Source organism: Phoca vitulina, unplaced genomic scaffold (assembly GCF_004348235.1).
Source record: "Phoca vitulina isolate PV1807 unplaced genomic scaffold, GSC_HSeal_1.0 scaffold31, whole genome shotgun sequence".
NCBI classification, from domain to species: Eukaryota; Metazoa; Chordata; class Mammalia; order Carnivora; family Phocidae; genus Phoca; species Phoca vitulina.
This window is the reverse complement of record NW_022589734.1, coordinates 11259917-11273744: the sequence shown is the minus strand read 5'-3', so window position 1 is coordinate 11273744 and position 13828 is coordinate 11259917. Positions and strand designations below refer to the sequence as shown.

At 41.8% G+C, this 13828-nt stretch overlaps 1 protein-coding gene across 2 annotated transcripts; it reads left to right on the top strand.

The window, feature by feature from the left end:
• The first annotated feature begins 14 nt into the window (after positions 1-14).
• CUNH6orf52 (chromosome unknown C6orf52 homolog) lies at positions 15-13580 on the top strand. Of its 2 annotated transcripts, XM_032424977.1 has the most exons (5): positions 15-101; positions 3952-4071; positions 4311-4488; positions 7945-7990; positions 11550-11859. In XM_032424977.1, exons 2-5 carry the CDS (start codon positions 4001-4003, stop codon positions 11705-11707), a joined length of 453 nt encoding a protein of 150 aa, XP_032280868.1. In that variant the 5' UTR covers positions 15-101; positions 3952-4000; the 3' UTR covers positions 11708-11859. The 2 variants fall into 2 exon arrangements, with proteins under 2 accessions (XP_032280868.1, XP_032280869.1); XM_032424978.1 differs by lacking the exons at positions 15-101; positions 11550-11859 and adding an exon at positions 12921-13580 and having other exon boundaries at positions 3451-4071.
• The last annotated feature ends 248 nt before the right edge of the window (positions 13581-13828 follow it).

Here is a 13828-nt window from a genome sequence, read left to right as displayed (position 1 = left end):
ATTCCTTCACTTTGTGCTAATTACCTACAAAAAGTCAAGTTATTTTACTATTTATTTTCTGTTGACTGCTTCTTGACTGTTTCCACTGGAGAACCACTCAAGTGAGAAAAGTGTGAATTCCTGCAGTGGGTGTCCCCTGGGCATGGGACAAAGAATAAGCAAGACATTTCTTTGAAGTCTCATATTTTATCTTGAAAAATATGACTTACTGCATTTTACTTAATGATAAATCCATTTATTTTAATGTAAAAGTGATATCCTCTCATCCAAAAAGAAATCTTCGAACAAACCTGTTTCAAGGGTCACCTGCGTGGCTTAGTTAAGTGTCTCCTTCGGCTCAGGTCATGATCTTGGGGTCCTGGGCTGGAGTCCACATGGGGCTCCCGGCTCAGCGGGGAGTCTGCTTCTCCTTCTGCCTCCCCTCCCCCCGCTGTGCTCTCTTTCTCTGACAAATATATAAAAAAAAAATTTTTTTTTAAATCTTTTTCTATGTATTTTTGTCTCTGGAAAGCCCCTGGTGCTCTTCTTCTTTACTGCCAGGGAAATCTCAACTACTGTTTGATAAGAATTAGTACTCATTCAGTACGTTTTTTGAAATTAATTTTAGCACTGTAACAGGGTAATTTACTATATTCAGCATCTACTACCAGATTGTCACATTTTTACCAGCTTGTCACATTTTAACGAAGAACACTATGGCTTGAAAAAGTCTTTTGCTCCAACCAGGAATCTTTTAGAATATAGCTGGTTCTAGAATGAAAGCCATAGTGTAAACAACATAAACATAACTCAAAGTGGTGTACTTTTTCTTTTTTTTAACTGTTAGAAATTACTGGAACCAATTAGAGCTTGAAAGACCTTAAAGAGCATTTATCCAGGTAATCCCAATCTAAGGGAGTTTATGGATAAGTCTTGGAGGCTTTGAATCCCCTGAAATTATATGCAAAATTGTGTATGTACATTTTTGGAGGAGAGCACTGATAAAAGTTCATTACATTTTCAGAAGGATTAGTGTCTCTACAGTTAAAATGCACTCATCCAGTATGAGGTTATAAATGTGAAATTGGTCTAGAAAAGTAACTTTCAAAACCACACAGCTAAGTAACAGGCCTAGTGCTGCTGCTTTTTATATTTCCTTGGGCTCAAACTTTCTTTTTAAGAGAGAAGAAAACAGTTTTTCACTCTCTAAAGAAAAGCAATACAAAATTACATACTTGTTCAACTGGATTCAAACTGAGCATACTTCCTGCAAACCTCCTGTTCTCTTAAGGCAGGATGCAAAGAGCCATTTAATCTCATTCTTCTGAAAACTACAGTTGCCAAGAAACAACCGTTAAAAGTTCATTAACGCTAAAGCACAACAGGATTTTGTTGTTGTTGTTTTGCTTTTAAATTATTGATTGAAAAGCCTTCTACACTTGAGCCATGCATTGATTTATTCATTCATTCAACAAATATTTATTGAGTGCCTGGCTTTGGTTGGCTAAAGAAAAAACAGTTTGTTTTGGGAGTGGGGGGAGGCAGCAGTTGGTAAGGTGGATATACTGGGCTAAAAGCAGGATATAGCAGAGAAAATCAGCCTTGTTAGAAATATGAGAGTCTAATACTCCTCCTCAATTACCCTCCTTTCTCACTGTGGCAGGTAGCAAGTCTCCACTTTTAGGAAGACAGAGGTCATGTGCATATTCCCAGAGGATTTTGGTCTCTTTTTCATGTAGAGCTAAGGGAAGCTAAGAGTGGGTTACCTCCTCTGGACACTGGCCAATTGTCTGCCCTGGGATAAATTTGCTTCACCTGCTTCATGGGAATAATGCAGGTGAAATATGATAAGTCGGCATTTGGGGCTTTTAAGAGAACAAAACAGTATTTATGAACCCTTCCTTGTCACTGTCATCAACAAAGCCCCTGAATGTCCATCTTCTCTGGACCTTTGCTCAGGGTCCTCTGTACCCAGCTCCCACCATCATGCTGGGTGATTTCAACATGCATCATCGACATCCCTTCCTCAGCCTCCTTACCACCTTCTTATCAACGTCTAGCCTCTGCTTTCCTTTCTAACTATAGCTTGATCTCTCACCCATTCAGAGCAAAAATTGTGATTTTCCTTTTATAAAATACAGCTCTAAAATAAGAGAAGGAACAAAAAACTCATTAAAGTTTTACAAAAAGAATCCTTAACTGGTATGTTTTATTTGATGGCCAAGCTGCTATAGTAGTTAGGAATTGAGTTTAACTTCATACAGTAACCTAAAACAGCTGTGGCTTAACCAAGACATTGATCTCTTAGGTAAGAGAAATCTAGAGGTAGCCAGGCTAGTGCTGGCACAAGGAGTCCACAGTCACCAGAGACCTAGACCCGTTTTCTCTTTCAGATCCTATGTTCTTGTGCATGACTTCCTCCATGATGTCACCTCATAGGCCAAAATATGTGCAGAGTTTGGGTTCCAGCCATCATATCTATGATCTCAGCACTCTGTCTGGGGAAAGGGTGGAGGACAATAGGCCTCCTTCCAGCTAAACAAACTCCCTTGGCCCACACAGCTTTCCTCAACCCCCTTATAATGTTCTATTTACATCTTACTAGCCAGACTTTGGCCAGTTGAGCGCATCTACCTGTGCAGGGAAAGCTAGGAAATGTCTTTTAGTGAAGCCTATCTCTGCCCCCCAAATAAAGTCAGGGTTCTGTTATTAAGGAAGAAAAAGAAACTGAATAGTGGGTGGTGCCTAGCAATGTGTTCCACAGCTGTTCATCAATACCATCTCCCAGGAAGCTAGGGGAGATCTAGAGTAGGGACTCCACCCTGCTTTGTGTAAGGAGGCGTTCAATAAATAATGGTGAATGAATGATTTGAATCCATGCTGATTATTTTTTACATTCCAGGTAAATACAGACTACATACATCAAGCACTTTTTTTTAAGATTTTATTTATTTGACAGAGAGAGCAAGAGAGGGAACACAAGCAGGGTGTAGGGGCAGAGGGAGAAGCAGGCTCCCCACTGAGCAGGGAGCCCGATGAAGGGCTCGATCCCAGGACCCTGAGATCATGACCTGAGCCAAAGGCAGACGCTTAACGACTGAGCCACCCAGGCACAAGCACTTATTAATACATACATCAAGCACTTATTAATAAGCTGCAGGGAAATGGCCAGACCCGAAGTGCCCCTATTTGGACTCAAAAGTTACCTTCTTACATTTTGACACGTTGCATAGGCTTGCTACTTAGAAAAACAGAATCTGAGTGAGGTCTAATCCAAATCTACTGAATCGGGACCTACCTTTTAAACAACATGCCGAAGTAATTCTTCCACACGTTGAAATTTGGGAAGGCATGCTTTATTGTGTTTTTAAAAATGATACTGAACCACAGAAAAATTTCTTTAAAATATTTTCTTGTACCGGCTTTAAGTGGGGGGTGGGTGGGACGGGTGCACGTGTTTGTGTGTTTTCCTTCAACTTCTTTCCACCAGCTGGTCAGCGTAATAATTTCAACCTGTAGAGGCTATAAAAAAGAGTCCATTAATTGCTGGTTCGAATAGTTAGCAGATAACTGAACTGAGGAAGGAAACGTCAACTTGTGGTTTCTGTCTTAAGGTTTTAGTTATTACAAGTGACTCAATTATTGTAGGGGGTGGGATGGAAACTTCAGTCAGTCCCTCAAACACATACTCCTCTCTGTCCCCACTGGCTTCCGGCTACCTTCCCTGGGGCCAGCATTTGGTAGAGGGGGGCTAGCAGGCTTAAAGCCAGCTCCTTAGTTTGCAGAAGTCCCCCCAGGTGACCCCTATGGACTCCTGCTCCAACCACACCTTAACCCCATTGTAATGAAAGTCAAGCAATTCATTGCCTAGCAGGAATTGTCACTAAGTGTAATTACTATTCTCAGGCAGTTGTGAGAGGTATTTGCTGGCGTGAGAGGTGTTAGCCCCCTTACCTGGAATTTCCGATACAGGAATAAAAACTGTGGAGACCTGGTCTCATTCTGCCAAGTTTCTGGATAAATGGCGGGGCAGGAGAATTTTGCAGGTTTTGGCAGAGCTCAACAAAATCATTATTACTGGTACTGGCAAAGGTAAGCTGTTTTTTTCCTACTCTGAATGAAAATGAAGGCCATCCGTGCTCTATTTCTTACATGATTTTTGGCAATTTACCAACTATTGCTTTGGAAATAGGTGTTCTTAAACAGTTAACGCAGAAATCATCCTTACCCTTACCCCTTAGCCTCCGGGGAAAGAAGAAAGAGTCCTGGGGTTCTGAATGATTCTGCCTTGGTTGGTGAGGTCATTCCTGTTGTCTCCTCTCCACTACTAGGGGGAAGCCAGTGTTCCAACCCTGCCAAGCTTACCACTCCGGCAACTGGTTTGAACAACAGCACAGCGGTTACTCCCTTTCTGTCTCCACCTGTGGCTGTGCAGCAGATGGAAATGGACTCGACCTTTCTGTGCGGGAGACCTCTGGACCCCCAGCTGAAACTCTGGTCCTGCCTAAGGTATCCCTCCCTGAAATGATTCCTAGACCATCCGTGTGCCCAACATAGAAGCATCTTTTTCCTGTCTTCACGCCTCCAGATGCTCTCATTCCAATTCCCACAGCCGTGGCTTTTGCTCCGCATTTTAATACCAGAGAGTAAAAGCTGATGACTGAAGAAATTCGGCGAACAATTTAAGTCATTACTATCTTCCAAAAACAAAATCCTAGGCTGATGACGTCTGTGCCTAAATTCTTACTACTAAATTTTAGATGACCATTCAATTGATTTTACTCTTAAAATAGGACTAGAGGTAGTTTTGCAGTAGCAGAAAACATTAACACGCTTTTCAAAGATATTCTAATATTTTGGTTACTAAAGTAAGCTATTTCTGAATCACACAGAGGGACTAGAGTAAGGGAAAGCTTTCTCCATCCTTTTCCCCATCCCTTCCCTCTTCCCCATCTCCTCCCCATTTAGAAGAAAGTCCTGTTCAAGTACATCTACGTCCTCTAGATTTTTCCCTTCTACTCTTCGTAAATCAGCGTGATTGGGCTTTATTTTTGTTTAGGGAGTTGGGGGAGACTTGAGTAAGAACAGACTGAGTAGTACATACTGGTTTACTCTTTGCTTCTGCTTATAGGTTGCATTAGATGTCCCTCCCCCCCCCCACCCACCCAGTTCACCCTTTTAATAAAGAGCTTTCTTTAAAAGTTGCCCATTTGGATGTGCTGTGATATTAGCTCATCCCTTATTGACTAACATTTTGAATGTTCTCAGTGCTTTAAAAACTTTTACCTATCTCCAAGTAGTTGAGTGGTTTTTGGCTAAGAATAAATTTCTAGAGGGGTGCCTGGTGGCTTAGTCTGTTAAGCGTCCTGACTCTTGATTTCCGCTCAGGTCATGATCTCAGGGTCGTGAGACCGAGCCCCGGGTTGGGCTCTGGGCTCAGCGAGGAGTCTGCTTGAGATGTCCTCTCCCTCTCCCCTCCCCCTGCTTTCACACTCGCTCATGCACACACTCTCTCTCAAATCTTAAAAAATTCTGGAAGTGGAAGGTCTGGATCAAAGGATATAACATTTAAAATTTCAGACAGCAAATTACCAAAAAGCTTGCCTAAATTTATACTTTTCATGGCTGCTGTGGGTATGCTTGCCTCTCTCTGTTTCTGTGTGTGATTAACCAATGTGACAGGTGAGGAAGCCATATGTCTATTATTGAGGGCAAATACCTTTTAAACTGTTTCTTGGTATCTGTGTTCTGTGACCTCATTGATGTCCTTTGTCCACCTTTTTTTCTGTTGGTTGTGCCCCTTTCTCTGACTGTGTAGATACTTACATATTATGGAAATGAGCCCTTAGTCAAAGTGTTAGTTTTCTCTCCAGTCTGTTTGGTAATGTCCTCCTTGTGGGATGGCCTGTGCCTTAAACCCAGAATTAGATTTAATGTTTAAGCCCTCAGTTTTTAAAACTTGCATTTGTTTTTTTGGGTTTTTTTTTTTGCCCAAACTTTTCATTTTCAGTTTCTCAAGTCTGTTTGAGGTGTGCCTTCTTCTATATAAAATATCTTGTTAGATTTCTTGGCTTTTTCTTTTTAAACCCAAATCGGCCTTTTAGCAGATGTTTGATATTGCATCACTTACAAAAAAATAAAAATCTTTTGCTACATTGCCTGAGGTTTTAGCACATTTTTTTCTTCTACCCCTTCCCTTTTTTGACCTTTTGGAAAATGGTCTATGTGTCTTCTGGTGGTCCTCTATCTTAAATAGAGAAGTGTAGGTTTGAGTATATTAACAACTTTGGGAATGAAAGTGATTCCTGATTTCTGTGTACTAGTGAGAAAATGAAGAAATTAACACTGGACAAAGAAATAAGACAGACACAACAACAAAAGAACAAAGAAACATAAGTAACATTTTAAAAAGAAATTAATACCCCTTTTTCTCTTCTTGTCCCCACCCCCCTTCTTTTCTCCATTTTTGTTGACACCTTCTGGGATTTTCATCCCACTCTCCAGGCATATTATTACTATAACATGCAGTTTCAAGAATTATAAATATATTCTTGTGCCACCTGCCTGCTTTCCTGGCGGGAGTTTGGTTATGAAGCTGATCATCAAAATTCCAGATGGTAAGGCTGTGCCGGGCATCTTTTGCTCACATGCCCTTGCTTTAGTCTTGCCTAAGGAAGTGTGACCTCTGCCAGATGTCACAGTTTATTGCCCGTTTCCCCTACCATAGCACGCCTGTGTTCTTAGCTCTTATTTCTCCAAGAGCTTAGCCTCCTGAGAGCCCTCTGCATTTTGACATTGTGTCTTAAGATCAGGGGATGTGAATATCTTCAAAATGATTCTCAGGTCTTTGGGCTCCATCAGCGCATCTGTCCCAAACTCCCACTAGCAGAGGAAAACAGTTACTAGATGTGCCCTTCTTCAAGGACACCAGCACTGCCCAGGTGCCCCTCACACAAAGAGAAACCTCCATCTCCAGAGAGCATCTGTTCCCTGAACCCTGGTAATGTAGGATCCACATTTACCAGAACACATGTTGAAAAGGAGGAAATGTGAAGTTATTTGGAAACTGTATTATACGAAATGCCTCATTCAAGCACAGACTCTGGCTGTCTTAACCCTTTCTAAATAGGAAAAACATGCCAATGGTGAAATTAAATTTATGATAACCATATAATTTATTTTCGAAACCAGGATCTATTTCTGACGGAAAGGGAGGCATACTTTCAGATAGATTGAAAAGAAGAGCTAGGGGTTCTTTGGCTTTCAATATAATCTCAACCTTCTTAGCAAGGGAGGCTTAATTGAGTTCATTGGTGCCAGGAACTACCAGGGCTCTTCCTGGATTGGTTGGTTCCTTGGAACAGCTGTACATCCTTAACAAAGACAGTTCCCAACAGGTACCTATGGAGAGGAGTCATAGAAACTTACACTGTCCCAGGACAGCCAATAGGGTCTGGGTTAACCAACCAAGATTTATTTGGGGAGTGCTTCTGGAATTTACTTCTTCGATTGACTGGTTTGCTTTTCTATAGTCTCTGCATCTGCTTAAGCACCTATTGTCCTGGTCCTTATCTGAGCCATGGGCTTGGGGTATGATTAGAAGGCCACAGAGAGAATGTGCTCATGAAGATTTTGCAAGTTGTCATCTGGAAGGAAGGGTAGACCACCAGGTAGAGAATTGAGCATTTATTTAATGCAGGGACTGTGGAGTCTGGATACCTGGGTCCCTGGTGTCTGGTTCATATTTGAGGCCCCAGGAGGCCAGTTAGTTCCCAGAAGCTTCAGAGAGCCCTGAGGTCTTTGTCAGGCATGTTCCTCCTTTATGATTTTTTCTTCTGTTGACTTCACCTATTTTATAATTATAGTCCTTCATCATTTTGACAGCTAATGTTTTCTTTAAAAGCATGTGTTGATAATAAACCTTTAAGAAAAAAATTTTTTCTTAACATCCTGATTTCCTTATAGGAAAGCAGAGCTCTGGCAGAGAAGCAAGATGAAGACCCACTGGAAGGTAACAGAAACCCTATGTGGCCATGGTCGAAAACAAAACTAACCCATTCCAGGTTACTCATTACTCAGCTGGCTAGAAGCTGAGAGATTCTACTGGAAAATTCCTACATAGGTCACATAAGCAGTTTTCTTCAGCAATTTGTCTGGTCTTGGGAAACTGCTTCTGTGGGAAGCTTGAGTAAAGCCACCTGTTTGGGTCTTTCTGAAGGACTAGGAAATGGGTACGTTTCCAAACAATAAGACAATAACTTGTTTTTAAGATCTATTTCTTCCATAAATGTAAACATTGGGATTAATTCTGCTTTATTTTTTATTTTTTTTAAGATTTTTATTCTATTTATTTATTTATCTAATTTATTTTATTTATTTATTTATTTGATAGAGCGAGAGCAAGCGAGCACACAAGCAGGGGGAGGGGCAGAGGAAGAGGGAGAAGCAGGGTCCACACTGAGCAGGGAGTCTGACATGGGGCTCAGTCCCAGAACCCTGAGCTGAAGGCAGACGTTTAACTGACTGAGTCACCCCGGTGCCCCTTAATTCTGCTTTAATTTTGATTGTTAAGGGGAAAAGTATCAGGTGATCACTGTGGCCTGGCCTCCTAGCTTCCTTCGGGGTTATTTGTTCCTGGAGGACATCACAGGCCCTGTCTGTGGTGTCAGGCAGTGCTCCTTGTAGTTCTTGATCTGTTTTGAAAAGAACAAAGTGCATCTGCCCAGAGCAGGACCTGTTTCTGACTGTGTCTTCTTCGAGGAAGGGAAGAAAGTGTCTGGCCTGTTTTACTTAAGTTATGGGAAAGAGAAGTGGGACAGACAGGCAGAGATAAGACCGTTGCCTACTTCTTATCACTTCCCCCACCTCCAGGGTTCCCCCACCAGACCAAACCCACCCACTGCCTTGTGACTTTGTAGTCCCAGTGACTAAGTCAGCAGGTTAACAGGTGCTCAGTGTTCAAATGAAATGCAACTGATGTTTAAAAGAAATCTTTAAATGCTATGGGGTAGTTCTAGTTTTATTGAAATATATTTGGCTGACACATAAATAAAAGGTGCCTATTCCAGCTCTCAGGGGGATTTCATTCTGGTTAAAGCATGAGTCAAATCTCCCTGCTTTCATCAGTCCTGCAGACATTATAAAGATTAGAGGAAAACCTACAAAGAGTGTGCTTTCTGGATGCAGACTGCCAGGGTTCAGATCTCACTTATGAGTTCTGTAATTCCAGACAAATTCATCTCCAGGGCATCAGCCTATAAAATGGGATGTTAAAACCGACCTCGTAGAAAGTGTGAGGACAATAGCTCTAAAGTGCTTTTAAGTGTTTTAACAGCATCTGGCAGGTAATAGCCACTTCAGCGGTTAGTATAAGCTCTTCGTAGAGCTGGAGCAGCTCTGTCCAGGGGAAATGTGATTCGAAACACAAATCCACCCACGTAGACAGTTTTAAATTTTCTAGTAGCCAAATTAAAAAAAAACAAAAACAAAAACTAAAAAGAGATAGACAGATGAAATTTCAATATTTGTAAACTAATATACCCAAAATATTTCATTTAAACATATAATGAATATGAAAGTGAGATTTTTAAAAATCTTAATAGTAAGTGTTCAAAATGCAGTGTGTATTTACGTCACATCTCCATGAGGACTAGCCTTATTTCGAGTGCTCAGTAAGCACATGTGGTCAGTGCCTACTGTGGTGGACAGCGTGGTCTCGAGGGCCCACAGGTTTAGGGAAGATGTAATTAGTTTGTCTTTTGTGGGTTTCTTTACCACTAGGGCCAACGTCACTGGAAGGGCCTAGATCATTAATCTGGGGTTCATAGCTGACCACAGTGTGTCTGTTTTCTAGGCCGTAGATGACAGGCAGTGGTCTGCTCATAAGCATGGTGGTGCTGACACCTTTCCTGCCACCAGGAACCTGCAAAGCCAGGAGCCTTTTAGCAAACAACTGCGCATAGCAGTGAAGGAAAGGACCCTGGGGCTTGACCTTAAGAAAGAATTTCACGGGGCGCCTGGGTGGCTTAGTCAGTTAAGCGTTGGACTCTTGATTTGGCTCAGGTCATGATCTCAGGGTTGTCAGATGGAGTCCTGCCTTCAGCTCCATGCTCAGTGGGGAGTCTGCTTCCCCCTCTCCCTCTACCCCTCCCCCTGCTTGAGCACTCTCTGTCTCTCTCTCAAAATAAATAATCTTAAAAAACTTTTTTAGAAAGTTAAGGAAAAAAAAAACAAAGCAATAGAAGCATCTAATTTTATGACCAGAAGCTCTCAAAAGAAATGTAGTTCAAAAGAGATGGGAAGCTCTAAAGAATAAGAATTGGACAGCATAGTCATGAATGACTCCAGAGAAGAAAGTAGGAAGTAGCTCATGAAACCTATATGATGCATTAAGCCTACTTGGTGATCTTGGTTCTAAAATAAGTATAGAAGGATATTAGTCAGCTTAGGCTGCTATAACAAAATGCCACAGACTGGGTGGCTTGAATAACAAAGTTATTTCTCATAGCTCTGGACACTGAGAAGTCCAAAATCAAGGTGCTAGCTGATTCAGTGCCTGGTGAGAGGTCTCTGCCTGGCTTGAAGATGGCCACCTTCTCATTATATCCTCACCAGGCAGGGGGAGAGAGCGCACCAGTACTGGTATCCTTTTTTGTAAGGGCACTAATCCCATCAGACTAGGGCCCAACCCTCATGAGCTCAACCAACCCTAATTATCTCCCAAAGTCCCCATCTCCAAATACCATCACATTGGAAGTAAGTGTTTCAACCTATGAATCTGGGGGGGACACAAACATTTAGCCTATAATAGGCATACAAATACAAAGGAGTAGCATGATCCCATGTATTAGGAAGTAAAAAAATTACAGTCCTGAATGAGCTAAGGCTTGCAAAAATTACAAAGGAAGAGAGGGCTTCTTTGGTTACATTCAGTACAGGGAGAGAAAATAAGGGATGGCATTAAAAACCTTGGAAACCCGGCAACTTGGAAGTAATATCTAGGTCTGATGCTTTCATGATAACTTAACACCACCTCATCATAGGGTTCCAGGTTTTAAAGAAGAAAGGCCAGGCCTCCCTCTGTTTCTGAATTAATTGCTCTATATAGTTTGCATCACTTACATCAATCTGTTAATTAAGCAAATAAAGCAACATGTTTATTGTTTCAAAGCCCCATCCTATGGGTTTGGTCTGGGCTCCCTTGCACTGTGTCCACCCAGGTGCTCATGCTAGAAACTCTGGGCTCGTCCTTGACCCTCCGTTTCTCTTTAGCCCCAAAGTGAGTCCATTTCCAAATACTGTCCATTCATCTCCCAAACCTCTCTTGAGTCCATCCATCTCCTCCATCTCTTCCACCACAGAGATGCTCGTTGAGTCTGGTAGTGGTGCTTTTCCAGCTTTAATTTCTATTTTCAAATCTTATTGAAAGGAAACATGCAATTTAAAAATTCTAACATGAAATGTCTGCAATATTTTCCTGCTCATTTTTTTTGAAACTCTGATTTTAAGCCATTGCCAATATGTGTCCTATAAAACATATTTTTTTCATATGCATTAATTGGCTCCTGCAGATCCAAACCTTCATGTGAATATTGAGGAATTAAACAAGGAGTTTATGATGAAAAGTGAGGAACTCTACGACTCTCTCATGAGTTGCCACTGGCAGCCTTTGGATACGGTTCACTCTGAAATCCCAGATGAGCCCCCAGAGAAGCATGATGTTCATTAAGCTACCCCACTGTTCTATTGATTGCCTCCTGTTTTGTTTTTGTTTTTGCAAAAAAAAAAAAAAATTCTCCCAGGAATGTACTGGATGCTATATGTAAATGCAGATCTCCAGGTCTTGATTGTGACTGACATGATAAAATGTGATGTAAATAAACTTTACCAGCACATCCATTTCTGGAAGTGTGTTATATTAAATAAATGCCAGAAGAGATCACATAACTATCATGGTAGACCAAGCTGAACTATAAGACATTTGAAAATAGGTCTAATAGGAAAATGGGCCTGACGTGAACTGGTTGGGGCATTAATGGATAGACGTGTAAATATATAAAGAGTATGGTAGCACATAATCTGTCTTGATGGGAATTCATAGCCAGAAGTTGGCAGGTGAACAATGATCCTTTAAAGTTTGGGGCAGCTTTGTAATGAAACTCAGCTTGGTGGGGCAATATATATCCTAACATGCAGAAATTGAGAATATTTGATTAAGAAGGCCTAGATTTAGAATAAGAGAATTGAGTGAAAGATAAAATGAAACTATCAGCATAAATGTATATATTGGAAAGGCTCCTGCCCTGTTGCTGGAATAGCCCACACTGCCTCTGATCTCCTGCTTATCGCTATTAATCCTATGAAAGGATAAACATCCGGCTTAAGCATGAGGATGTCTTTACATCCTCTATTACCAAATGGGACGAGGGTACAATGGGAGGTAGCAAATGCTGGGTTGTGGGGCAGAGAAGGCAAGAACGACCACATATCTCTATTGGAGATCAATGATTCTTCAGAATTTTCAGGTTAGCGATGATGGGGACAAATTCGAATGTGAGCAGAGGACTCCTCGTGATAGAAACCAGATAGTGGCAAATGCAGTATGAAAAGCAATGATTACTGCCAATTGGGACCAATGATAGCTGCAAAAAGGGGCAGGAGCTCTCCATTCTAAACAAGAGAGAAATGGACAAAAACACAGATGTTTACACTGTTGACATTGGTGTAGTTGGATGCCTCTAGTAAATTTCTGGGTAACGGGTCATCTGTCACTGGCTGGTGTGGCCCTGTGAAGTCCTCAGACCTATTCAAGTCCTTCTGTTGAGAGTTAACAGTGACCTGATTGGTTGTGATAACCCCCATTGGGCCTATGTTGTGGATCAATGTGGGTCATAGATAACAGTGACTTTGCAGTTCTGTTTGTGGTTCTTGTGTCCATGCAGATGAGCACCCGAGAGCAAGGGCAGGAAGTATTTCTGTGCTGCAAGCAGAGAGCTAAGAAAACCAAAGATGGAACCTTGTGCTCACCACTGACTGATGACCACTACTTGGAAAAATGTTTTAATTTCTGGTACTACGATGTTTTGCTGAAGAACAAGAAAACCATTGGGCCGATAAGATGGATCCCCAGTGTCTGATGAGGCAACTTTAGGATTGTGTGGACCTATGGACCCTTGCTTCTGATCGAGTAGCCTTCGTGGAGATGGGGACTGGGAGGATTAGGCTCTTCCTTATGATGGAAGTGCTGTGAACTGACTGCGGGGTGGGCCTGTGGTACTGTACATTGATTGTTGTAGGGTGCTTTGAGACCTAATGGTGTGCTTCAGTTTTCCTTGAGTGAACTCCATTGGGGTTTCAGCAGGAATCTGCAGGCCAGCAAGAGTCCTAGAGTTACTGAGATGTGACCTGTCTTAAAAACAAGAGGGAGAGGGGATGTGGCTGGCATCACTACTTCCTTTATCCACTGTGCCTTCGGTAAACAGGCTTCTGCCTCAACAGTCTGCATGTTGTATAGTTGGCACTTGGTTTTGTCTGTCAGCCTATCTTTTCTAGGAGATGCTTTTCTGACTCAAATCTTGGGATTCTTCTTTTTTTTTTTAAGATTTATTTATTTATTTGAGAGAAAGAGAACAAAAGAGAGAGAGAGCGTGCATGAGCGGGAGGGGCAGAGGGAGAAGAAGAAAGAATCTCAAGCAGACTCCATACTGAGCGCAGAGCCCAACACAGGGCTCAGTCCCACGATCCTGAGATCATGTCCTGAGGTGAAACCAAGAGTCAGATGCTTAACGGACTGCACTAGTCAGTTGGTATTCAAATCTTGGGATTCTGGTGAGGTCTTTTCTATCCTCAA

Coding starts and splice junctions, on each gene's coding strand:
- CUNH6orf52 (XM_032424977.1), top strand. CDS start 4,001: ATGGCGGGGCAGGAGAATTTTGCAGGTTTTGGCAGAGCTCAACAAAAT. Junction 4,072..4,310: donor TATTACTGGTACTGGCAAAG/GTAAGCTGTTTT, acceptor CTCCACTACTAG/GGGGAAGCCAGTGTTCCAAC. Junction 4,489..7,944: donor AAACTCTGGTCCTGCCTAAG/GTATCCCTCCCT, acceptor ATTTCCTTATAG/GAAAGCAGAGCTCTGGCAGA.